The 25,964-nt window shown below is 38.1% G+C and overlaps 1 protein-coding gene across 1 annotated transcript in view; it reads right to left on the bottom strand.

Moving 5' to 3' along the window:
- Window positions 1-25,964, bottom strand: part of ENPP3 (ectonucleotide pyrophosphatase/phosphodiesterase 3) — a 98,695-nt gene that overhangs the window by 48,426 nt on the left and 24,305 nt on the right. Inside the window, exons 7-14 of the mRNA XM_023230655.1 lie at window positions 17,704-17,783; window positions 14,713-14,832; window positions 13,792-13,901; window positions 12,176-12,241; window positions 11,021-11,093; window positions 6,001-6,109; window positions 3,675-3,803; window positions 3,263-3,294 (exon numbers count right to left, since the gene is read on the bottom strand). Of these exons, the coding sequence (XP_023086423.1) occupies window positions 3,263-3,294; window positions 3,675-3,803; window positions 6,001-6,109; window positions 11,021-11,093; window positions 12,176-12,241; window positions 13,792-13,901; window positions 14,713-14,832; window positions 17,704-17,783 (719 nt within the window). The remainder of the gene's footprint in view (window positions 1-3,262; window positions 3,295-3,674; window positions 3,804-6,000; window positions 6,110-11,020; window positions 11,094-12,175; window positions 12,242-13,791; window positions 13,902-14,712; window positions 14,833-17,703; window positions 17,784-25,964) is intronic.

The following is a 25,964-nucleotide window of genomic DNA, read 5'->3' as shown; positions in this document are numbered from 1 at the left end:
GATAACTTGCTGCAGTTTCTATGTCATCACAAATACTTGCTGCTTCACCTTGCACTTTTCTGTTATGGAGAAGGCTTCTTTTTTTTTTTTCTTTTAGATAGAGTCTCACTCTGTTGACCCGGTTAGAGTGCAGTGGCGTGATCTCAGCTCCTTGCAACCTCCGCCTTCTGGGTTCAAGCAATTCTCCTGCCTCAGCCTCCCAAGTAGTTGGGATAACAGGTGCCCACCACCATGCCTGGCTAATTTTTTGTGTGTATTTTTAGTAGAGATGGGGTTTCACTATGTTGGCTAGGCTGGTTCCAAACTCCTGACCTCAAGTGGTCCACCCTCCTCAGCCTCCCAAAGTACTAGGATTACAGGCATGAGCCACCGCACCTGGCCAGAAGGCTTCTTTCTTTAAACCTCACTAACAAACCTCTGCTAGCTTTAAACTTTTCTTCTGCAACTTCCTCACCCATCTCAGCTTTCATACAGTTGAAGAGAGTTAGCGTTCTGCTCTGAATTAGGTTTTGGCTTAAAAGACTGTTGTGGCTGGTTGATTTTCTATCCAGCCACCAAAACTTTCTCCATGTCAGCAATGAGGCTGTTTCACTTTGTTATTATTTATGTATTCACTAGAATAACACTTGTCATTTCCTTCAAGAACTTTTCCTTTGTTTTGACAATTTGGCTAATTGTCTGGTGCAACAGGCTTAGCTTTTGGCCTATCTTAACTTTCAACATGCCTTCCTCATTAAGCTTAATCATTTCTAGCTTTTGATTTAAAATGAGAAATGTGTAACTATTCCTTTTACTTTAACATTTAGAAGCCATTGTAGTGTTACTAATTGGCCTAATTTCAATATCATTATGCCTCAGGGAATAGAGTCCAGAGGAGAGGAGGGGGACAGGAAGGGAAAGAGCCAGTTTGTGGAGCAATCAGCACTCACGTAACATTTGTCTGTTAAGTTTGCCATCTTCTGTGGGTAGGATTCAGGGTGTCCCAAAACAATTACAAGAGTAACATCAAAGATAACTGATCACACATCACCAGAGCATATATAATAATAATGATAAATTTGAAGTACTGTGAGAATAAACAAAAGGTGAGACAGAGACATGAAGTGGGCACATGCTGTTGAAAAAATGGCACTGGATAGACGTGCTCAGTGCAGAGTTGCCACGAAACCTTCAATTGGTAAAAAATGCAACATCTGCAAAGCACAATGCAGTGAAGCACAATAAACCAAGGTAAGCCTGTAGCTGCATACCCCCTGTACTCAAATAGTTATAGTCGCATTGCAAACAATAGTGAACTCATGAATTTCATGTAGTAGATGTATATTTGTGAATATATTTTAAATATATAACTATAAAAACTATTCCATCATGGTTTTGGTTTGCATTTTTCTGAAAATTAATGAAGCTGAGTATTTTTTCACATGTTTGCTGGCTACTTGCATGTCTTCTTTTAAGAAGTGTCTCTTCATTTCTTTTGCCCGCTTTTTAATGGGGTTATTTGTTTTTTGCTTGTTGATTTGTTTAAATTCCCTATAGATTCTGGATATTAGGCCCTTCTTGGATGTGTAGTTTGTGAATATCTTCTCCCATTCTGTGGGCTGTTTGCTCTGTTGATAGTTTCTTTGGCTATGCAGAAGCTCTTAGTTTAATTAGGTCTCACCTGTCTATTTTTTGTTTTGTTGTAATTGCTTTTGGGGACTTAGCCAAAAATTATTTGCCAAGACCCAGGTCAAAAAGGGTATTTCCTAGGTTGCCTTCCAGGATTTTTATAGTTTGAGGTCTTACATTTAAATGTTTAATCCATTTTGAGTTAATTTTTATATATGACAAAAGGTAGGGGTCTGGTTTCAACATCCACATGGCTGGCTAGTTATCCCAGCACCGCTTATTGAGTCCTTTCCCAATTGCTTGTTTTTGTCAGCAAATCACAACCACAATGAGATACCATCTCACACTAGTCAGAATGGCCACCCCTCAAAAGTCAAAAAACAATAGATGCTATGGTGAGGCTTCAGAGAAAAGGAACACTTATATACTGTTGGTGGAAGAGTAAATTAGTCCAGCCACTGTGGAAAGCAGTCTAGAGATTTCTCAAAGAACTTAAAACAGAGATATGATTCTACCCAGCAATTCCATTACTGTGTATATACCCCTCCGCCAAAATAAACCATTCTATCAAAAACACACATACACTCATATGTGTATTGCTGTATTATTCATAATAGCAAAGACATGGAATCAACTCAGGTGCTCAACAATAGTAGATTGGATAAAGAAAATGTGGTACATATACACCATAGAATACTATGCAGCCATAAAAAAGGACGAAATCATGTTCTTTGCAGCACCATGAATGGAGCTGGAGGCCGTAATCCTAAGCAAATTAACACAGGAACAGAAAACCAAATACTGCATGTTCTCACTTATAAGTGAGAGCTAAACATTGAACACACATTAACATAAGCAGGGGAACAATAGACACTGTGGACTACTAGAGGGAAGAGGAGGTGTGTGCGTTAAAATACTACTTATTGGGTACAATGCTCACTACCAGGATGATAGACTCCATATTAGGAACCTCAGACTCACACAATATTCCCATGTAACAAATCTGCACATGTACCCTCTGTATCTAACATGAAAGTTGAATTTTTTTTAAAAAAAGTTAATAAAAGCAAACATTGTAAAGGTAAAATAAGTATAAATAAATAAATAACAAAACTATTACAGAAGACCATTCCAGGTCTCTCCAGGAGTAGTGAATTGTACTTTCAAAAATATTGCTTTAAGATATCTGGAAGTTCCTCTACTTATTTATTTACAATTTGGGATGTGGGAACCAATCAAAAGCAGTTGCAATTATAGTAGTGAGTAAAGAGATTATCTTTTTGACTTGTAAAAAAAAAGATCTGTAAGAGGTGTAATTCACTATCCTCTTATATTAGTCACACAAAAAATGAGAAAGACGATGCTACCTGAAGCTAACGGCACCCTTTTGAATGGGACATCAGCTCTTTCAATATAAGCCAGGATTTAGTGCTACTATTATTGCAAACTAATTTCTTTGGATGTGTCTGCTCCAAAATGAAAACAACTAAGATAAAAGCAACTCATACGCATATAAAATAATGTTGATGGAAGGTTTAAAAAATAAATTCCAAGTAGCTTAGACTTAGAAATATAAAATATGAATTTCTCAAAAACCCAGATTAAGGTCATTGCATTAACTTAAATATATGTATTAAGAATATTGTATACTTACACTGAGGTTTCTAACAATTTCTTCAGAATTAACTGTTTCAAAAGAAGAAGAAATAAATGACATTACAATTGATAACAAACAAATGCAAAGAACGTGAACCACTCAGATGAATTTGATACATTCACTTATTAGTAACTATGATCTGATAAAATTAAATTAAAAATTATTTCAAGCAAAGAATTATTTTAGCATTTAGAACACGGTAGGATATAGTTCAACTTAACAATATTAGATATTACCATAGACTTTATAGAATGTACTTAAGCATGGGAATTTCCCACTTGTTTCTGTGTGGTCTTCTCAAGAAGTCAGTAGGGGGTCTGATAATCCCAATTTCCTCTCAGAATTAGAGAACTACGGTTATTCATTTTCAGTTTTACCCTTTATTTCATATAGGTGTCTTCATACTTACAACTAAAAAAGTCATGAGGTACATTAAGAGCTCTGATGCGGGGGGCAGGCCCTTCGTACATGTAGAAGTTTATTCTGGGAAAATAATCCGTCATGTATTCCATCTTGTTACAATAAGTCTGATCCATTCCTGAATCAAAAAATAATCATAATAATCCACTGAACATATATAAATGACAACTGTTGATCTCCGTCATGTCAAATAGAAGACATTTTATGTTACAGATCTCAAACCAAGTTTCACTGAGAAGTTACGCAATTCACTCTATTACTTTACTCTGGCAGAAAATTGTGGCAGTGGGGAAGGGTCATGTTTGAGGGAAGCACAGATGGGTATTATAAACAGATCATTTGTTCAACGTATAATAGATTAATGGAAGTAATTCTTACTTTTAAAAGTATATTATTTAGGCTGTGGCTCACACCTGTAATCCTAACACTTTGGGAGGCCGAGGTGGGTGGCTCACTTGAGGCCAGGAGTTCGAGACCAGCCTAGCCAACATGATAAACCCAATCTCTACCAAAAAATATAAAAATTAGCCAGACATGGTGGTGTGGTGGTGTGCACCTATAGTCCCATCTACTCAGGGGGCTAAGGCATGAGAATCATTTGAATCTCAAAGGTGGTGGTTGTAGTGAGCCGAGATCGTGCCACTTGCATTCTAGCCTAAGTGACAGAACAAGACTCTATCTCAAAAAAAAGTATAAAGTAATTTAAATTTATATAAAGAGTATGTGCTATAAAAAGATCTGGTAGTTAACTTTTTTTATTTGAAGATTTTTCAGACTGCATATATATATATATATTTTTTTTTTTTTGAGATAGTCTTGCTGTGTTGCCTAGGCTATAGTGCAGTGGTATGATCTTGCCTCACTGCAGTCTCCACTTCCCAGGTTCAAGTGATTCTCCTGTCTCAGCCTCCCGAGTAGCTGGGACTACAGGTGTGTGCCACTGCACCCGGCTAATTTTGTATTTTTAGTAGAGACGGGGTTTCACTATATTGGCCAGGCTGGTCTCGAACTCCTGACCTCAGGTGATCCACCAGCCTCGGCCTCCCAAAGTGAGGGGATTACAGGCCTGAGCCATGGTGTCTGGCTTGCATAGAAATTATTATTTTAATTAATTTCTTACAAAATTACACAAAAAGTTTCTCTTTAATTTTAAAACCATAGGGCAAAGTGTTAGGGAACAACCTTAGAAATTTTAAAAATACATTACTATGCTTCCCATTATCTGGATGCTCTAAAATATGAACAAAAATTCTACAGACACACTCTTTTTCCTCCTCATGCCCCATGGCTGGTCCCTTTGCAGATATTGGGGCTTGACTTTAAATGTCCTCCTCAAGAAGTCACTTTGACTACACTAGCTAGGAAGGATCTACTCTACATCTAGGAAAGTACCTAGCATTGACTAGGCACTTAAAAAATATCTGTAGAGGCCAGGCGCAGTGGCTCACGCCTGTAATCCCAGCACTTTGAGAGGCCGAGGTGGGTGGATCACGAGGTCAGGAGATCGAGACCATCCTGGCTAATATGGTAAAACCCTGTCTCTACTAAAAATACAAAAAATTAGCCAGGCGTGGTGGCAGGCACCTGTAGTCCCAGCTACTCGGGAGGCTGAGGCAGGAAAATGGCATGAACCCGGGAAGCGGAGCTCGCAGTGAGCCAAGATCGCCCCACTGCACTCCAGCCTGGGCGACAGAGCCAGATGCCATCTCAAAAAAAAAAAAAAAAAAAAATTCTGTAGAATGAGTGCATATGTACTTCAAAACTGTTTGAATGCATTTTGCATGAGGTGGGAGAGGGTGTCCCCACTGTTTCACTTCCTTTAACATTCGGGTTAATCAAAATCAAGAGTTAACCTCAAGTAGAGAAATGTGAGGTGACAGTAACTTTAAAGATGAAAAGCTATGAATAAACACACATCTATTTACATAACTAAAAAAATACACACGGTGTGGCAAAACTTGCCAGTTACAGTAAACTGCAGCCAATCTACACGAACGAACCATGGCTGGAATGAAGGTCCCAAAGCACTCTTTAGATTGAATAAAAACCCAACCACATCCCTGTTAAATATCATTAACTCCACTTTTACGAAACATAGTGTCTATGGGTAGGTTTTCAGGACTATTAGAAGAATTAAACTAGAAAATTTAATGTAGTCCTCTTTTCATCACAATCTACCACAATTCATTCCTTGCTTCTTCAAGAGACTTTAGGTCTAGAGGTAGAGATTTTAAAATATCACTGTTATCTGTGTATGATTCCTGAAGTGATAAATTATAATCAATAATAAAATAAGAATGTTTTTAAAAGCATACCATGGTCAGCCAGAAGGATGATATTGACACAGTTGTGCAAATTCCTCTGCTTCAGGCCTTCCATCAACATCCCAAAAGCACTATCAACTACCTGTAAGGCTGTAATTACCTAAAAAAATAATTTGGAGTTAAGATTGTCATAATGAATTGTTTTAATTAGCCAAACCATTATCTAATCAAGTAAAACTTAAACACATTTCAGTCTCTGAAATTGCTGGTTTTGAAACAGAACATCAGAGCCCAGCACTAGCACCCATGCTACCATATTTATCAAATACCAATTCCCTAAATTTCTATAAACAAAAATCTAAACCGTGCTTCCTACAAAGGAAGATAGACTGCTGGCCAATAAATACGTGAAACCACGCTGAATGTCAACAAACACTATCCAACTGTAAAGATTTTCATAGTGATGCTCTAAGTTAGAGAGAAGAGTGGACAGATACTTCTAAGACAGCCTAAAGGTCACACACCTTCCAGAGGATCATGTGACAATAGGTTTCCAAAGAGTTAAAAACAGCATCTGTAACCCAATAATTCTACTTCTGGGCATTTGTCCTAAGTCAACACTTGGAGTACAAATGGAGAATTGCATACAAACACAGTCATCACATTATTGATTTATAATTTAAATGCAAGGAAAAATAATTTATTTATTTATTTTTAGAGACAGGATCTTACTCTGTTGCCCAGGCTAGACTAAAGTGGCACAATCACCGCTCACTGCAGCTTTGATCTTATGGGCTAAAAGCAATCCTCCTGTCTCAGCCTCCTGAGTAGCTGGCACCACAGGTGGACACCATCACGCCTGGCTAATTCTTTAATTTTTTGTAGAGATTAGATCTCATTAGGTTTCCCAGGCTAGTCTCAAACTCCTGGGCTCAAGTGATCCTCCTGCCTCGGCCTCTCAAAGTGTTGGAATTACAGGTGTGAGCTAACACGTTTGGCCACAAGTAAAAATAAATGATGACGCATTTTTAAGAAGACTTACTCTATAGTCATGAAAAGATACTTTTAAAGAACAATGGGGCTGGGTGTGGTGGCTCAGGCCTGTAATCCTAACACTTTGGGAGGCTGAGGCGGGTGGATCACCTGAAGTCAGGAGTTCGAGACCAGCCTGGCCAACATGGCGAAACCCCATTTTGACTAAAAATGTAAAAATTAGTTGGGCATGGTGGCAGGCACCTGTAATTCCAGCTACTCAGGAAGCTGAGGCAGGAGAATCACTTGAACCCTGGGGGCGGTGAGCCAAGATTGCAGTACTTCACTCTAGCCTGGGCGAAAGAGCGAAACTCCCTCTCTCCATCCCCGCCCCCCAACAAAAAAAAACAATGGCATAGGAAAATAGTCACAAACAATGTTAAGCATTAAAAATGAAAACCAAACTGTATACATATTGCATAATCCTGATTTTGTTTTGAAATATATTTAGCATTTCTTAGTAAACATGCATGCACAGAAAATTAAAAGGAAATATATCAAAGTACTATTGACAGTGGTTGTCTCTAAATAGTAGAATTAGAGTTCATTTTTATTTTATTGTTTATACTCACTGCTTTGTGTTCTTAAATTTTCTACACTTTATGAATATAATTCATGAAACTGACATAAAGTTTAAGTAAATTTCACTGATGTAAATTTTCTGTGTGTGTGTGTTTTTTTTTTTCCCAGAGAATAAGAAAGCATAATAGCAATGGACTGGAGAAAGAAATGTTTTATCTCTCAGAGTACTGTTATAACAATGATTGCCTCTTTTTTTCTTTTTTTGAGAAAGAATTTTACAAGCCTGATAGAGTTAAGATCTTTAGTGCATTGTCTCTTGAAATCCTCACAGCAAATATTCATGGATGGAGCTACTGGAATGGTCAGTTGTAAAGGTCAGGAAACTTGAGGTTTAAAGAAGTTAAGTGACATGTTCACAGTCCTTCAGTTAATAAGGGACAGAGCAGGACTTGAACACAAGCCGCTCTCTACCTACTGCTCAATCCATCATCAACTCCAAGATGCTTTCCTGGCCTTCAGTCTTAGGGTGACCTGCACTTTGCTTTGCCAGCGAGAGTCACTGTTTCCACCTGTTGTCATGACATAACGTCCCCTTTTACATAGTCATCTGACTCACTCCCCCAACCACACCGAGAACCCCTCCTCTTCTGTCCTCTGCCAGCACCCTGGCATCTGGCTGCCACTGGACTCTTTACAGTTTTGAAATCACCTGTGTACCTGTCTGCCTCTCAAGCACAGCATGAGTTCTCGCAGGGAAGGGATCATGCAACCCAACTCATTACATATTTCTTGAACTCAGATTCTGTCACGAAGTACACACTCGATAGAACATGAAATGCCAGTCCCCAACTCTCACCCAGCCAAAGAAAAGAAACAAGAAATTCCTATAATAGGAAACAATTGAGTAGCTTTGTTAAGTTTGAGTGATAAGTTTTCCACTTAGTGAATGGGCCAAAACAAACTAAAATAGCCTTTTTACTGTCAATTTATAAGTCATATTAACTCTGATTAAAGGTATGTGATTAAAACTAACAATAATAATTAAGAAGTCACAAAACCTTCTACTTCCATTCATTTGCCTCTTCTCCTCAAGTTTTAAGTGACATTTGGTCGTAACCCTTCTATTTTCTCACTTTGCTTTCTCCTTAGGCCATCTCCCCTTCCATGCACCATCTATATGCTGCCGATATCCCAGATCTTCACCTCCTTTGAGCTTTAAATCCACATTCATTTGCCTTCTGGACATCTCCATTTGGACAACACAGGCACCTCAATTGCAAAACGAGCATCTCCCCAAACTTACCCTCCTTTAGTGGTCTTATTAATATAAATGGGACCACCTCCCGGCACATGATAGAAACTAGGAAATCAATCTTGATCCCCCAGCCCCCTCACCCAACTCACACTAAGTCATGTCAAGTCTATCTCCTAAATGAATCTCAGTTATATCTTCTTCCATCCACAATGGTTGCCTCTACCTTAGTCCAAGTCACTATTATCTCTTTTCTGGAATGTTGGGAAAGCTAACCTGTCTCTTCCCACCTGTCTTTTCCTCTTACAAAATAAAAGTGATCTCTACACACACACAGATCTCGTCCTGTCACCTCCCTTATTACAATGCTTCTCGTTTTACTTTTTCTAGCCTGCAAGGACTGGCAAGGCCCTGCAGAATTTGGTGCCTGACTCCTTCTCTGGGCTTCCTTTTAGCCCTCTTCCCTGTTTCACAATGCTGCAGACATTGGTGGGAGATAATTCTCATAGCTTATCCAACAGCTCTGGCACAGCAGAGCACAAATAAGGGTGAGTTGCTACTATTATTCTTACCATGATCACGCTGTCTACTTGCTGAGCCATCTAGCCATTTTGTTTGTCAGACCATTTGCTCATTTTATGTGTTCCTCCAATGTGCACAGCTCCTTCCTCAATAAGCCCACTTGCAAATTCTGTTTCCTTTTTGTCACTCAGAGGAGAGTCTCCTAACCAGGCCAAATTTGCACCCTACTCTAGACTAGATTGAGACTGCCTAGATAGATCTCTTGGAGGAAACTTGATCTTTTCCTTTGCAGCACTTTTCAAAATTATACTTAGAATGTACTTGGGTTTTAAACTAGACCACTGAATGGGGGGAAAAAAAGGACATGGTGTCTAATTTAAGTCAGCTCCTGAGGTGGAACGAATGCAAATACAGTGTCCCTTCTCAAATGACAAATCATATCAAACACGGCTAACAGTTAAAATAGAAAAGAACGGCTGGGCAAGGTGGTTCATGCCTGTAATCCTAGCACTTTGGGAGGCCGAGGCAGGTAGATTACCTGAGGTCAGGAGTTCAAGACCATCCTGGCCAACATGGTGAAACCCCGTCTCTACTAAAAATACAAAAATTAGCCTAGCACGGTGGCACGTGCCTGTAGTCCCAGCTACTCAGGAGGCTGAGACAGGAGAATTGCTTGAACTCAGGACATGGAGGTTGCAGAGAGCCGAGACTGCACCACTGCACTCCAGCCTGGGTGACAGAGCAAGACTCCGTCTCAAAAAATAAATAAATAAAAAATAAGATAAAATAAAAAGAAGGCATGGTAAATATATTTTAGATAGTTCACACTTACAGTAACCTGAAAAGGCATACAATTCTGTGATACAGTCTAGAGCTGTGCGGGAATATAACAGAGGCCCAAGGCTTAAAAGTGGTGAGGCTTGAGCAAGTCTCTATATTATGAATCATTTTGGCCTAATAGGAAGGAAGGAAAAAAAGCTTTTCTGAGAAATTACAAAGGCATGGTGCCAGAATGAATATGCTTGCATTCCAATTGAGGGCAATTGCTCAGCGAGTTTCCATGGGATGGGGAAATGCCATACTCATGGCAGCCTTTGCAACTTTCCATTGTGTCTAAGACAATAAAGGCTTTAGTGGAGTTTAGAAGACAGAATGGCTTTTTTTGCTAAAAGCAATATTTAAGGACTATGTTTGTGTAGTAAAATCATAACAGAATGGCCTAGATAATGAATAAACTTATATTAGAGAGTCCACTTCAATGATAATGGGAGCCTAGAAGGGAAATAACTCTGCCTGAGGTAATAACATGTTAAATCCAATTATAAGGAACTTATAAATGAACTGTGGGAGACTGGGCAGCTGGATATACCACAATGGACTTGCAGGTGACTTAGCCTGAAATACACCACACTAGTATGAATCGGTTTGTATAGTATCTAGCCTTAATGTTTTCATTATATGCAACAACAGTGCCACATCTAAGTATTCAATCAGGGTTTTTCAAATGATTCAAGATATAGTTAATAACGCAGTTGTCCTTTTTAGAATTTCAACTATTTTATGGTTAAGAAGGCAGTTGAACCATGGCATCCCTTTTATACCTTTAACTATTTTGATCTTATGTATGTATCAAATACATTTGTGCTCAGTAGAAGTTAAAGAATACTATTTTGTTTTGTGGGTTAGGGTTAGATGATTTTACATTGTTTTGTTTTTTTAAAACAAATAAACAAAAAAACTTACACTGGCACTGACTGGTCCAGCTGCATGTCCAGAGGAATCAGGTTCTTCAAAATACATGGTATAAAAACTGGGTCTAAGGGTAAAATTGAAACAGAAATATATTACCAATTTGCGATAAACTTACAGGCTCGATTGGGGGATTTTGTAGATCTTGGGCTTGCCGGCCATTGCCTTTTCTTTCTCTCTAACCTCCTCCTCTTTGTTCAGACCCGGTAGTTCTACTTGGCTCCAGCAAGGATAGGTTTCCTAACAGGAAGTAAATAAGACTTTCCCAGATATAAGTACTGGTACGCCCCTGTTGTGAAATTCTGTTTTGTTCTTGCAGTTAAGACCAGTTTTGGTGTGCCCCAGTCCTTTCCGTTTCCCGGTTTCTGACTTTTTGCTGATTCTTGGTTCTGTTATACTAAGTTCTTTCTTCTGGTGTCTGGTTTCTGATGCACTGTTTACCTGGAGGTCCTGGTTAGCCTTTAATGAGACTCCATGCTCACTCCAATCTGTGGGCATGGGCTTGATGGAGCACCTCTGGCTCTTGGAGTCAGTCCTTATAACTGAGTGTCAGGCCTGCTCACAGCTCTGCTCCATTCCATATCTGGCTTTGGTTCTGTGATATTTGCCTCTGCTCTCTGGTGTTAGCGCTATTTCTGTTGTTCAATAATGTCAACCACATTTTCGAAAACAAAAAGTTACCAGCTCTCAGGAATAATTTCCTTTATTTTATTTTTGAGACAGAGTCTCACTGTGTCACCCAGGCTGAAAGGCAGTGGCATGATCATAGCTCACTGCAGCCTCAAACTTCTGAGCTCAAGTGATCATCCCACCACAGCCTCCCAAGTAGTTAGGACTACAACTGTGTACCACCATGACCAGCTAATTTCTTTACTTTTTTTTAGAGACAGGGTTTCACTGTGTTGTTCAGGCTGGTCTGGGACTCCTGGGCTCAAGTGATCCTCCTGCCTCAACCTCCCAAAGTGCTGGGATTACACAAGTGAGACCCCCCTGCCCAGCCAGAAATATTTCATGAAAAGTGCCCATTAGAAGGCAAGGCCACATTGTTTCAAAAATAGCCAAAAATTGTAATTTAAAGTGAAGAAATAACTTCATTTTTTACCCATATATATGCCACTATGCCAGCACTTTTCTGATACTAGACATTACCTTTCAGCTTTGGGCAGGTCCAGCCATTTTAACAACGTAGAAATCCTCTCTTCATATGGGACACTTCTGAAAAAATAGAGTAGAAATAATTCTTTAAAATGAATCAAATCAAGAATAACTCCATTACATTCCTATTCAGAAAAGTGAATATCTTCAGCTATCCATTTTGTGTTCCTATATAATCACAATACTGAAAGGTATTCACTATTATTCAAAGGGATTTCTGTTTATAGATACACTTGCAGCACTATAAATGAAATGCAGATTATTTTATTTCATCCCACCCTTCTCTCCTTCAGTTTCCCCCCAAAAAAATAAAAGACAATTGATTATGATCCATTAATTCCATTTTTAAAAATTTATGCATATGCATGTATTGAACATCTATTGCCAGATACTATTTGTTCATTCAAAACAGAATTTATCAGTGAGTAAACCAAAGATTACATTCTAGTGCAGGAAGACAAGTAACAAACAATTGACCTAATATAAAAATAAAGTATATAGTGTATTAAAAGGTGATAAATGCTGTGGACCAAAAAAAAAAAAAAAAAACTACAGCAGAGTAACTGAGATGAAGGTGGTTTGGAATTTTAAATCTTAAGTACAACTGGGGTAAGACAATATTGAGAAGGTAATTTTTCAACAGAGCCAGAAGGCAGTGAAAGACTAGGCATTCAGATCCATGAAGCAAATCATCTCAGGGAGGGTGAACAGCCAGTGCAATGTCCTGCAGCAGAAGCAAGCCTAGTATGTTGAGTCCACCAAGACTCAGGTGCTCAGAGTGAGCACCTGAGGGAGTAGCAGAAGAGGAGGTCAGAGAGGTAAGGGGACACCAGAGGTCATACCACATAGGGCCTTGTAAGCTTTTACTCTGAGTGACACAGGGAGCCACTGAAATTTTGGTGCCAAATAATGCTATAATTGGACTTGCATTTTATTTTATTTTATTTATTTGAGATGGAGTCTCCTTCTGTCACTCAGGCTGGACTACACTGCAGGAGTCCCTGATATCAGCTCACTGCAACCTCTGCCTCCTGGGTTCAAGCTATTCTCCTGCCTCAGCCTCCAGAGTAGCCAGGATTACAGGCAATGTGTCACAATGCCTGGCTAATTTTTGTATTTTTTCTTCTGGTAGAGATGGGGTTTCACCATGTTGGCCAGGCTGGTCTTGAACTCCTGACCTCAAGTGATCAGTCCACCTCAGCCTCCCAAACTGTTGCGATTACAGGCATGAGCCACTGCACCTGGCTGGACTTGCATTTTAAAGGAATCCCGCTGGTGAGTGGGATGAGACTAGATTATAAAGGATAAGAAGCAGAGAGATGAGTAAAGAGGCAACTGTAGTTAATACAGGCAAGAGATGACAGCTCGAACCAGAGTGGTAATGCTACAGGTAATAAAAAGTTCTCAGGCTACTTAGATTTTTAATTAGAGCCAAAAGCATTTACTGAGAGACTGCTTGAGTGATATAAAGGAAAGGAATCAATGGTGACGCCCAAGATTTTTGGCTTAAACAACTGGATTAATGGAATTGCCGCCAAGATTAAGACAAAAACATCCTGATCATTTCTGCCCAACTGAGAGAATATCTGAAAGTGCTTCACTTCCACTACCGGTTGTAAGGCATGTATATGGAAGGAAAGGAGCCATTTTTAGCCACTTCGGATCCGGGCCAAAAGTAGGTGGCGGCTTTTAAACCTTGATACATTGCTGTCAGCCACATCTGTAAGAAGAGAAAATTTAGGATAAGCGAAAGTCAATAATTACTTTGGGTAGAAATGGTGTACCTTACCAGAAACTAAACAAGATTAACAGTTGCAACATGTATTAAAATTGAAATTTTAATCTTTGTAGCAATTAAAAGATATAATTATCTAAGAATCTGCCTCAAAAATCAAAAACGTAGCAAGCTACTAAGCAGCAAGATCATTTTTTTAAAAACTGGTAAAATTGGATGGTTCCTCTCTCCCTTTAAAAGAATTACAACCTGTAATCCCAGCACTTTGGGAGGCCGAGGCAGGTGGATCACAAGGTCAGGAGATCGAGATCATCCTGGCCAACATGGTGAAACCCCATCTCTACTAAAAATACAAAAAAATTAGCTGGGCGTGGTGGTGCGTCCCTGTAGTCGCAGCTACTCAGGAGGCTGAGGCAGGAGAATTGCTTGAATCCAAGAAGCGGAGGTTACAGTAAACTGAGATCGCACCACTGCACACCAGCATGGTGACAGAGTAAGATTCTGTCTAAAAAAAAAAAAAAAATGAGGAAAAACATTAACAGATAATCTTTCTGAGTAACTTCCAGATAGATACATTTATAACCCAACACCCAAGTTTAAACATAGCTCCTTGAGTTAACACCCATAAATGTTTTAAAAATTCAAGTTACAAATAGTGGTAAAACACCTTCCCACCCTCAGACCTCAGAAACTATATGGGTGACATAGAACTTGCTCCACTGAGCAAGAAGAGTGACCTCCTGCCACATTGAGAAATGGAGGTTACTTCAGTTGGCACGTGTAGAATGCTACATACTGGTTGCCCATGCCACCAGGCTTCATTATATTGGTCCTCTGAAGAAAGTGAAAAACTCTTGTTGAGATTTACATCATACATATTATTGTCAATGATGCCATGTGATTCCGGATACAAGCCCTAAAATAATAATTTAAAAAAAGATGTAAGATAAAATATTAGTAAAATAGAAATTTAAATTAAAATAGCACACCATCTATTACTCATATCTAAGAAAGGTACTATATACCTTTCAGTGTAAAACACCTGGACCTGAACTTAAATATCAGAAGATATTGTCATCCCTTGGCTTTCATAGGGCATGGTTCCATGACCTCCCTCAGGTACCAAAATCAGAAGATGTTTAAGTCCCTGCTAGAAAATCGCTTGGGATTTGCATATAACCTATGCATACCCTCCTATATATTTTAATCATCTCTAGATTACTTATAATAGCTAACACAGTATACATGCTATGTGAATCATTGTTGTATTGTTTAGGGAATAGTGACAAAAAAAGTCTATACATGTTCAGTACAGATGCAATTTTTTTCCAAATATTTCCTTCCTTCCTTCCTTCCTTCCTTCCTTCCTTCCTTCCTTCCTTCCTTCCTTCCTTCCTTCCTTTCTTCCTTCTTTCCTTCCTTCCTTCCTTTCTCTTTCTTTTCTTTCTCTCTTTCTTCCACTTTTATTTTAGGTTTGGGGGTACATCTGAAGGTTTGTTACTTAGGTAAACACGTCATGGGGGTTTGTTGTACGTATTATTTCATCACCCAGGTATTAAGCTGGTACTCAATAGTTATCTTTTTTGCTCCTCTCCCTCCTCCCATCCTCCCCACTCAAGCAGACCCCAGTGTCTGTTGTTTCCTCTTTGTGTTAATAAGTTCTTATTATTTAGCTCCCATTTATAAGTGAGAACATGTGGTATTTAGTTTGCTAAGGATGATAGTCTCCAGCTCCATTTATGTTCCCACAAAAAACATGAGCTTGCTTTTTTATGGCTGCATAATATTCCGTGGTGTACATGTACCACTTTCTTTATCTAGTCTGTCATTGATGGGCATTTAGGTTGATTCCACCCAAATATTTTTAATTCACAGTTAGTAGAATCCAAGGATTCAGAACCCACACATATGGAGGGCCAAGTGTATATATATATATTTTTTTTTTTCTAGTTCTACCATGTTCATAGCAGCAAATAAGAGACATTAGGCTGATGGCTTGTCCTGATGGTGTTAACGTAACTTTTGTGTGCTTAATAACTGTTTAGTTAACTGTTACACTTTCCCATATTAGAATAATGGTTAGCCACTGGTTATATTATCAATAATAGCAAGGAATTTACCAGATAGAAGCTTTCTATATATCAAATATCCTGGCTAAATTGAATTAATGGGTGTTACCAGCATTTTAAAGGCAGCCTGCCAAGTCTCTATCCATCTTCCCTGCCATCCACCCACCTATTCCACCAATCATTTATTTAATCAAATCCCATATATTTATTTAATCATTGCACACATTTTTATTAAATGCCTATAGATTTTAGGGTCTTTATTTTAGAACATTGCTAGGTATATGAATATGTATGCATATATATGTATAAAAATATATAAATAGTAAATTAATTGCATTTATGCATAATCTCTTATTTTATGTATACATATATGTATATATGGTATATATTTATGTATATATGTATGTACAATTATTATTTTTCATAGTAGTTCTATAAAGTTGTCATGAACACTAAACTAATGATTACTGAACCATTGCTCCTAGGAAAAATACAGAGTTAGGTTCCTGAGAGCCTCTGATTACAACAGTTTTGTCTTCTGATCAATACATAACCTTGTTTTATGAGTGTTTTTGTTTGAAGTCACCTTATTTTTGTATATTGTTGGTTCACTCATGGTATAACTCAGGCCTGAGCAAAGTTTACCTAACACACATATTTCCTCTGTAAGGCAATTCACAGCCTTCTTGCTCTTAGGAACACCAGAAACCACGTCAGCACTATGCAAGGGGACCATTTTAACTAGTGAAATAACTCCCCTAAAAACATGAGCATATAAAAAGTATGACATTCAATAAACAGTAAGATTGTGAAAATGATACTTGTTTATAGTATGACAGCTAAAACAAGATAGCAGAATATCTCCTGGTTAGACCTTAGCTAGGAACATGAGCATTGGGCAACTCAACTTTTTGTGCTTCTTTGTGATGGCTGCAAATGACCATAAATGCACTGTACTTATTGATTTGGGGGTTACAAATAAATTTTAGCGAGTAGGCAAACCCACAAATACAGAATCTGCAAGTAATGAGAATACATACATACATTTGTGTGGGGGTTAAAATTTAAATGTCATAGTTACTGTTCCATAGTAATAAAAGATTAAAACCCAAAGTAATAAAGACAAATATCTTTTGAGGCAGCAGATGCCTTAAATGTGTTCTAAATCTACCTGTCTTAAACAATTTAATTTTTATTTGAGTTCATTTTAATCATTCTACCTACATCTTTTTATATACCGAGGATAATTCACTTGCTTTTATTGCTTTATCTAAAGAGATGTAGACACTGTGAATTCTTTTATGAAAAAGAAGTTCTATTAAGTTAATTGTAATGAAAAGACTAGGAAAGAACAAAATTTCCCACATCAAAGTGGTTGGCCCTATATATAGCCTACTGTTCCCAGCAGACCTTCAGATAAACAAAGGGCAATCGAAAGACCAGAGGAAAATGGTATTTCTCACATCAAAGGGTCTGTTTTGGGCTCAGCACAGGTGAATTAACCTAATGCTGGACACTTATTCATAGTTCATACCTCACAGCCCTGGATTGGCCTCATATTGAGCCATTCCTTCCAGCCTGAATTCAGCCATGAACTATTCCCACATGTGCTCGAGAAGGGTAAATCTCAGAACTCCACCAGTTCCTGCCCAAACATGTCTGTCTTATGTGGTCAGTTCTGGTCTTTGGTCTGTCTTACCACTGGGTCAAGCACTCACCGTGACAATGGTGTAATGATTTGGGAAGGTTTTGGTAGGATACATAGCTCTCAGGTATTCTGAATGAATTCCACATGTTTCTGCAACAGAATATGGTGAGAAATTAGGAAGTTGTTTCTTCTTCAGTTTTTTGGATAACTAAAAATCTGAACATGAAAGTCTCCCAGAAAAATAGAAAAAAAAACTAAAAAGTTGATTGAAGATGGAAAGAGGTTGAAATTCTGGTCTCTAAGCTTCCTCCATTCCAGGGAATGTCAGTCTTTCAGGAGAGAAGTGAGCTAAATCAAGGTGTATATATTTTTTTTCTGGAAGAGCCAGTGATACACATGTTAGGCTTTGCAAGGCCATATGGTCTTTTTTGCAACACCTCTCCACTCTGCCATTGAGGCCCCAAAGCATCTGTTGACAATAAATAAATGAACATGGCCATGTTCCAATAAAACTTTCTTTATAGACATTGAAATTTGAATTTCAGGAAATTTTTACATGTCACAAAATATTCTTATTTTCTTCCAACCATTTAAAAATGTAAAACAGACTAGGCCCAGTGGCTCACACCTGTAATCTCAGCACTTTGGGAAGCTGAGACGGGCAGATCACTTGAGCTCAAGAGTTTGAGGCCAACCTGAGCAACACAGTGAAACCCCATTTCTGCATAAAAATTAAAAATTAGCTGGGTATGGTGGCATGCGCCTGTGTAGTCCTAGCTACTCAGGAGGCTGAGGTGGGAGGATTGTTTGAGCCCAGGAGATGGAGTCTGGAGTGAGCTGTTATCGCACCACTGCACTTCAGCCTGGGTGACAGAGTGAAACTCTGTTTCAAATAAATAAATAAATGAATAAATAACTTTTAAAATAAGTAAAACAATTCTCAGTATATATGGCAGGCCATACACAAACGAGCAGAGTGAACCAGATTTGGCCTATGGACCACAGCTTGTTGACCCCTGAGCTAAATGTACTCTATATTATACACTGCCAGTTTGTTTGCTTTATATAGCATTGGCAGCCAGCTGATAGTTCTTACATGTAAAGTATCTAATATAACAAAAGTCAACACTACTGTCTAGACAAATGAAAAAGGATTTCACTTGTATAACTGCATAAGCCTATGTCATGTAGTACTGTTTACAAATTAAGCTAACTTTACTGCTTCTTACTTTTAGTACAGTTTCCATTAGACCAGGGAAGTTTCCTGTGATCTGTGTTTCACAAAGTATGACAGTAATTTAGCTTCATTGTTCTGTTGTTTTCAATCTGTGCAATAACCCTGTTTAAAGAGGTCAGAACCACTGGGGCATATTGCTATTTCTTCTGCAGCAGTGAAGTACAAGAAATTTTCCACAGCAAAATTGTGTTGCCTCTGCTTCTAAAATAAAGCTTCACCATTATAGATTCTCTTTAGGTCAAAACAAAACATGAAATTGGTTGTCGTCCAAAAAGTCACAAGCTTTGCTGCTGAACACAATGAGTATTTTCTTAAATAGGCATGGGGTTGGTCTCCTTCCCAGCCTCTGATTCAGTAATTTCCTCCTTCAGAATCTTCTAGGGCCCCATGTCAAGTCCACTATACAGGATTCTCTGATGGGTATTGGAAGGTAGGAGATGAAGGAAAGGGAGTTCAAAAAATCTGCTCTTTCTTTCTTTCTTTCTTTCTTTCTTTCTTTCTTTCTTTCTTTCTTTCTTCCTTTCTTTCTTTCTTTCTTTCTCTCTCTCTCTCTCTCTTTCTCTCTTTCTCTCTTTCTCTCTTTCTTTCTTTCTTTCTTTCTTTCTTTCTTTCTTTCTTTCTTTCTTGAGATGAAGTCTCTCTCTGTCACCCAGGCTAGAGTGCAGTGGCATGATCTCAGCTCATTGCAACTTCTGCCTCCTGGGTTCAACTCCTGCCTCAGCCTCCCAAGTAGCTGGGACTACAGGTGCCTGCCACCATGCCCAGGTAATTTTTGTATTATTTAGTAGAGATGGAGTTTTGTTATGTTGGCCAGGCTGGTCTCGATCTCCTGGCCTCAGGTGATCCACCTGCCTTACCCTTCCAAAGTGCTGGGATCAGCCCCTGTGCCTGGCCAAAAATTTACATTTTTAACAAGCACCCCAGGTCATCCTAAGGTATTTAAGTTTGAGAACTGCTCCAGGACTTAATTTATAAAACATAAGATTAAAATAACCTTTATTTTTCTTATTTAATCAATATCACCAATAAGTAAATCTTGATCTCAATTAGGGAAAGACATTTAATATTGTTAAGAAGTCATATAACAAGAAAATAAAATGAGATCCAGTCCACTTACACAATTAAAATAATTGAAGTGGGAAAAAATTCATACAATGAACAGATACATAAAGTCAGTTTCAATATCCTTGAAACATGGGTGGCAAACTCAAATTCTTAAATGGTTAAAGCTAGAGGATAAAACAAAATGTAAACTAACCTACCAGTATTGTGAAAGTATGGCACCACCCTAGTTGTATCATGTCATAAATAAGACACATCTGCTGACTCTCTATAGACTCAAGCTACCGTTTTGTATCACCTGCCCTTGAACCACAGCTACTGAAGAAAGTCTACAGAAAGCACAGCCTTCTACCATGGTTTCTTCCAAATATGAATCATTTAAGTTATGCTTGAACAGACTACTTCTGGAAAGACACACAGTAAACCAATGAGCAGTTGCTTTTGCAAAGGAAAAGTAGGAAGACCAGGAAAAAGGTTTTGTTCATTTATTTTTACTTATACCCTCGAATATTGCCTTAAAGTGTTTACGTATGTATTTTACTTCTAAAAAAATTTAAAAAAAGAAAGTACTAAACAAAATATCTGAAAATATAAAGGAGATAAGCCTATGCAACTAGGTTTATAGTAACTAGAAACTTTAAGAAGCAGCAAAGGTCTAAATGGGTGAGTAGGTAAAGCAACCAAAGAATGCAAGGTAGGCCGGGCGTGGTGCTCATGTCTGTAATCCCAGGATTTTGGGAGGCTGAGGCAGACAGATCACCTGAGGTGAGGAGTTCAAGACCAGCCTGGCCAACACGGTGAAACCCTGGCTCTAATAAAGATATAAAAAGTAGCCCAGTTCAGTGGCGCACGCCTGTAATCCCAGATACGTGGGAGGCTGAAGCAAGAGAATTGCTTGAACCCAAGAAGCGGAGGTTACAGTAAGCTGAGATTGTCCCACTGCACTCCAGCCTGGGCGACAGAGCGAGACTCCATCTCCAAAAAAAAAAAAAAAAAAAAAAGAGCGAGACTCAGACTCAAAAAAAACGACAATGTAGTCCTTCCTTACGAAATTCTTATAGGATTGGCATAATAAAATAGTATTGAGGTATTTGTACAAATGGAAAAGATAGCAAACTGTTCACTAGTATTCACAGATTCACAGGCTGAAAATAGGTACTTTCATTTTATATGTAATTTAGTAGAATAACCTCTTAGAAAGATGAGCCATAATGTTGGCCTGTGTCATTTCTAGCACTCAAAAAAATAATAATAATAATAATAATATAAAGAAGAATAAGCTCTGCAGGGGCTTCATTCTTCCCAGAGTTGCAAGTATGCATTCAAGCCCTTGGCACATAAAGAAGAAGGGTCAAAAGAGAGCAAAGAGGAGTGATGTTAGCAAGATAACAGAATAGGAAATCTTAGACGACTCTTCCCTCAGCAGACACTATCATTCAATAGCCACACATAAATCAATTCCCTTTGTGAGAAACCCAGAGACTACTTGACAGGCTCCTGCTTACCAGGCAAGTATAACCCCAGTTACATCGAAACCAGTAGGAAAAGCAGAACCATTTCTTTGACATAATACCCATTCCCAAAATGGTGCTATATGAGGAGAGAACTCTCAAACTTTTGGTTTCTCCCCAAGGAAGGAAAAAATTGGACTACACATCTAACACTCCAATTTTTCCAGGTGCTGTCTGAAAAACTGGCTTCTATCTCACCTGAGTTAGAAGAGCTGAGGTCCAACATGTATTAGGCCCCTGTGTGCTACAAAGAACAAAGAGGAGATTTGAACTAGCACGCGGGCACTCACCACAGCTTCTGCTCTTGGCTCAGCACAGAGAAATCAGACAATAACCCCAACTCCCAGCTTCTCCCAGGGGAGGAAGAGTTGCACTAAGTGTCCAATGCCCCAACTTTTCCAGGGACTGCCCAAAGGACTGGCTTTTTCGGTCTTGTCTGTATTGGAGCACTAATGGAACCTAGCATACTCTAGTCACCTGGGGGCCAGTGAGAAAAAACACAGTGGTTTGATGTAGCATATTAGTCACCATAGCCCCTCTACCTGGTGCAGCACAGAGGAAAAAAAGCAAAAGAAGGAAGAAGAAGAAAAAAAAGCCCCACAAAACAAAACAAAATCCAGATCCCAACTTATCTCTGGGGAGAGAAAGATTTGGACAAGATATCTAATGATCCAAATTCTCTGGTGACTGCCCAAGGAGCTGGCTTCCTTCCAAGATAAGTTTTACTCATCTTGGAACACCAATGGGACCTAGTGTGCTCTAGACACTTGGGGCCCCTAAGAACAAAAAACAAGTTTGGACTAGCATGAAGGTTTAAGGGGCCTCCAGAATCCCTGATCAGGCCTACTGCTGAAGGTTTCTCCTACACAAGCCCAGTCCATGAAAACTGAGAAAGGTAACTGCTTTGTCCAATGTGCAGATGCCAACACAGAGTAAAGGAAAATGAAGAAATGGGGAAATACGTTCAAAATAAAGGAAGAAGATACATCTTCAGAAATTGACCTGAATAAAGCATAGGTACAATTTTCCTAACAGACATTTCAAAATAACTGTCGTAAAGATGCTCATCGAAGTGATGAGAACAATGCATGAATAAAGTGAAAATTTCCACAAAGAGAGGCAAACTGAGGCCTTTAAAAGTTATTCAGGCAAAGGAGCAAAAAGAGAAAAGAATAGAAAGAAGTGATGAAAGATTAAGAGAACTGTGGGACACCAACAAGTGGATTAATATATGCATGATGGGGTTTCCAGAGAAGAAAAAGAGAAAGAACCAGAAAGTTAATAGAAAGAAATAATGGCTGAAAACTCCCAAATCTAGCAAGGAAAATGGGCAACCAGATCCAGGAAACTTGAAGGATTCTAAATAAGATGAACCTAAAGAAAGCCACACCAAGACATATTATAATCAAATGTCAAAAGTCAAAGACAATTAATTTTGAAAGCTGCAAAATAAAAGCAACTCAATATACAATAGAAGCCCTATAAAACAATCAGTGGGTTTTTTTTTTGTTTTGTTTTGTTTTGTTTTTTTCAGAACCCTTACAGAACATTAAACACAATGCAACACATTTTTCTCAAGTATGCCTGGAACATTCTCCAGGATAGATCACATTAGATCACAGAACAAGTCTTAACATATTTTAAAAATTGCAATCATACCAAGTATTTTCTCCAACTACAATGGAATAACACTGGAAATCTATATCACAAGGAAAACTGAAAAATTTACAAATAATGTAGAAATAATGTAACACACTTTTGAACAACCAATGGGTCAAAGAAGAAATCAAAGGAGAAATTAGAAAATATCTTGAAACAAGATGAGTGAACATGAAAATAGAATGCAACAAAAGCAGCTGTAAGATGGAAGTTATAGTAATAAATGCCTACATTTAGAAAGAAGAACAATTTCAAATAAACTTAATTTTGCACCTCAAGGAACAGAAAAAGGAGCAAACTAAATCCAAGGTTAGCAGAAAAAAGAAAACAAGATTAAAGAAGAAATGAAATAGAGAATAGAGAAACAATAGAATAAATCAATGAAACTAAGAGTTGGTTCTTCGAAAAGATGAACAAAATTGACATACTTTTAACTAGACCAAGAAAAAGAGAGAAAACTCAAATAAATAAAATCAGAAAGAGGAGACATTACAATTGATACTGCAAATATAAAAGATTCATAAGAGAATACTATGAATAATTACATGCCAACAAATTGGATAACCTAGTAGAAATGGATAAATTCATAGAAACATACAATGTACCAAGACTGAATCTTAAATAAATAGAAAGTCTGAATAAATCTATAAACAGTAAGGAGATTAAATAAATAACTAAAATCCTCCCAAGAAAAAGACCAGGACCAAATGGCTTCACTGACAATTTCTCTACCAAAAATTTGAATAACTAATGCCAATTCTTCTCAAACTCTTCCAAAAACTGAAGACAAGAGAATGCTTTCAAATTAATAAGGCTAGCATTACCCTAATATAAAAGCTATACAGTCATCACAATAAAATATAATTTCAGGTCAATATTCCTGATGAAAATAGATGCAAAAATCTTTAACAAAATACTAGCAAAATAAATTCAACAACACAATGAAAAGATTATACACCATGATCATGTGGGATTTATCCATGGGGTGCAAGGATGGTTCAACACATGAAAATCAATTAATGTGATATATAGCATTAACAGAATGAGGGATAAAAATTACATGATCATTTCAATAGAAGCAGAGAAAGCATTTGATAAAATTCAACACCCTTTCATGATAAAAGCTCTCAACAAACTAGGAATACAGTCAGTCATGCATTGCTTAAAGACAGGGATACATGCCTAGAAATGTGTTGTTAGACAATTCCATCATTGTGCAAACATAATAGGGTGTACTTAACAAACCTAGATGGTAAAGCCTATTATGCACGTAGCCTATATAGTAAAGTCTATTGTACAAATCTATATAGCCTGTTATCCTACTCAATACTGTGAGCAACTGTAACACAGTGGTATTTGTATATTTAACCCTATCTATCTAAATATACAAAATGTACAGTAAAAATATGACCAGGTGTCATGAATAAGGATTGCAAGACTGGAAGTTGCTCTGAGTAAGTCAGTGAGTGACTGGTGAGTGAATGTGAAAATCTAGGACATTTCTATAAACTACTATAGACTTTATAAACACTGTACACTTAGGATACACTAAACTTATAAAAATGTATGTTTTTCAATAATCAATTAACCTTAGCTTACTGTAACTTTTCTGCTTTATGAACTTTTAATTTTTTCAACTTTTTGACTCTTTTGTAATAACACTGAGTTTAAAACACAAACACATTGCACAGTTGTACAAAAATATTTTCTTTCTTTATGTCTTTATTCTATAAGCTTTTATTTTTTAATTTTTTGTTTTTACTTTTTAAATGTTTCTGTCAAAACCTAAGACACAAACTCACACATTAGCCCACACCCACATGGGGTCAAGGTCATCAATATCACTGTCTTTTACCTCCACCTCTTGCCCTACTGAAAGGTCTTCAGGGGCAATAATATGCATAGATAGGTCATCTTCTATGATAAGAGTAGCTTCTTCTGAAATACCTACTGAAAAACCTGCCTGAGGCTGTTTTATAGTTAACAATTTTAATAAGTGGGAGTAAACTCTAAAATAATGTACAAAGTACAAGTATAGTATAAGCCAGGCACAGTGGCTCATGCCTATAATTGCAGCACTTTGGAAGGCCAAGGTGGGAGGATCGCCTGAGGCCAGGAGTTTGAGCCAGCCTGGGCAACATAGCAAGACCCCATCTCTTTTAAAAAAAAGTATAGTATAGTAAGTACATAAACCGGTAACAGTCATTTAATATCATTACCAAATATGATGTAATGTACATAAATGTGTGTACTTTTTTATGACTGGCAGTGCAGTAGGTTTGTCTTCACCAGCATCACCACAAAAATGTGAATAATGCATTGCACAATGACATTAAAATTTCTCTTACATCACTAGGTGATATAATTTTTTTTTTTTTGAGACAAGAACTCGCTTTGTCGCCCAGGTTGGAGTACAGTGGTATGATCATAGCTTACTGCAACCTTGAACTCCTAGGCTCAAGGGATCCTTCTGCCTCAGTCTCCTTAGTAGCTGGGACTACTGGCACATTCCACTGTGCTTAGCTAATTTTTTTTTGTTTGGTAGAGACAGGGTTTCACTTTGTTGCTCAGGCTAATCTTGAACTCCCTGGGCTCAAGCAATCCTCCTTCCTTGGCCTTCTGAAGTGCTGGGATTGCAGATATAAGCAACCATGCCCAGCTAGTGATGGGAATTTCTCAACTCCATTATAATTTTTTTTTTTTTTTTTTTTTTTTTTGAGACGGAGTCTCGCTCTGTCACCCAGGCTGGAGTGCAGTGGCCGGATCTCAGCTCACTGCAAGCTCCGCCTCCCGGGTTCACGCCATTCTCCTGCCTCAGCCTCCCGAGTAGCTGGGACTACAGGCGCCCGCCACCTCACCCGG

This window comes from Piliocolobus tephrosceles, chromosome 5 (assembly GCF_002776525.5).
Source record: "Piliocolobus tephrosceles isolate RC106 chromosome 5, ASM277652v3, whole genome shotgun sequence".
In the NCBI taxonomy this organism is placed as follows: domain Eukaryota; kingdom Metazoa; phylum Chordata; class Mammalia; order Primates; family Cercopithecidae; genus Piliocolobus; species Piliocolobus tephrosceles.
This window is presented reverse-complemented; position numbering and strand designations above follow the sequence as displayed.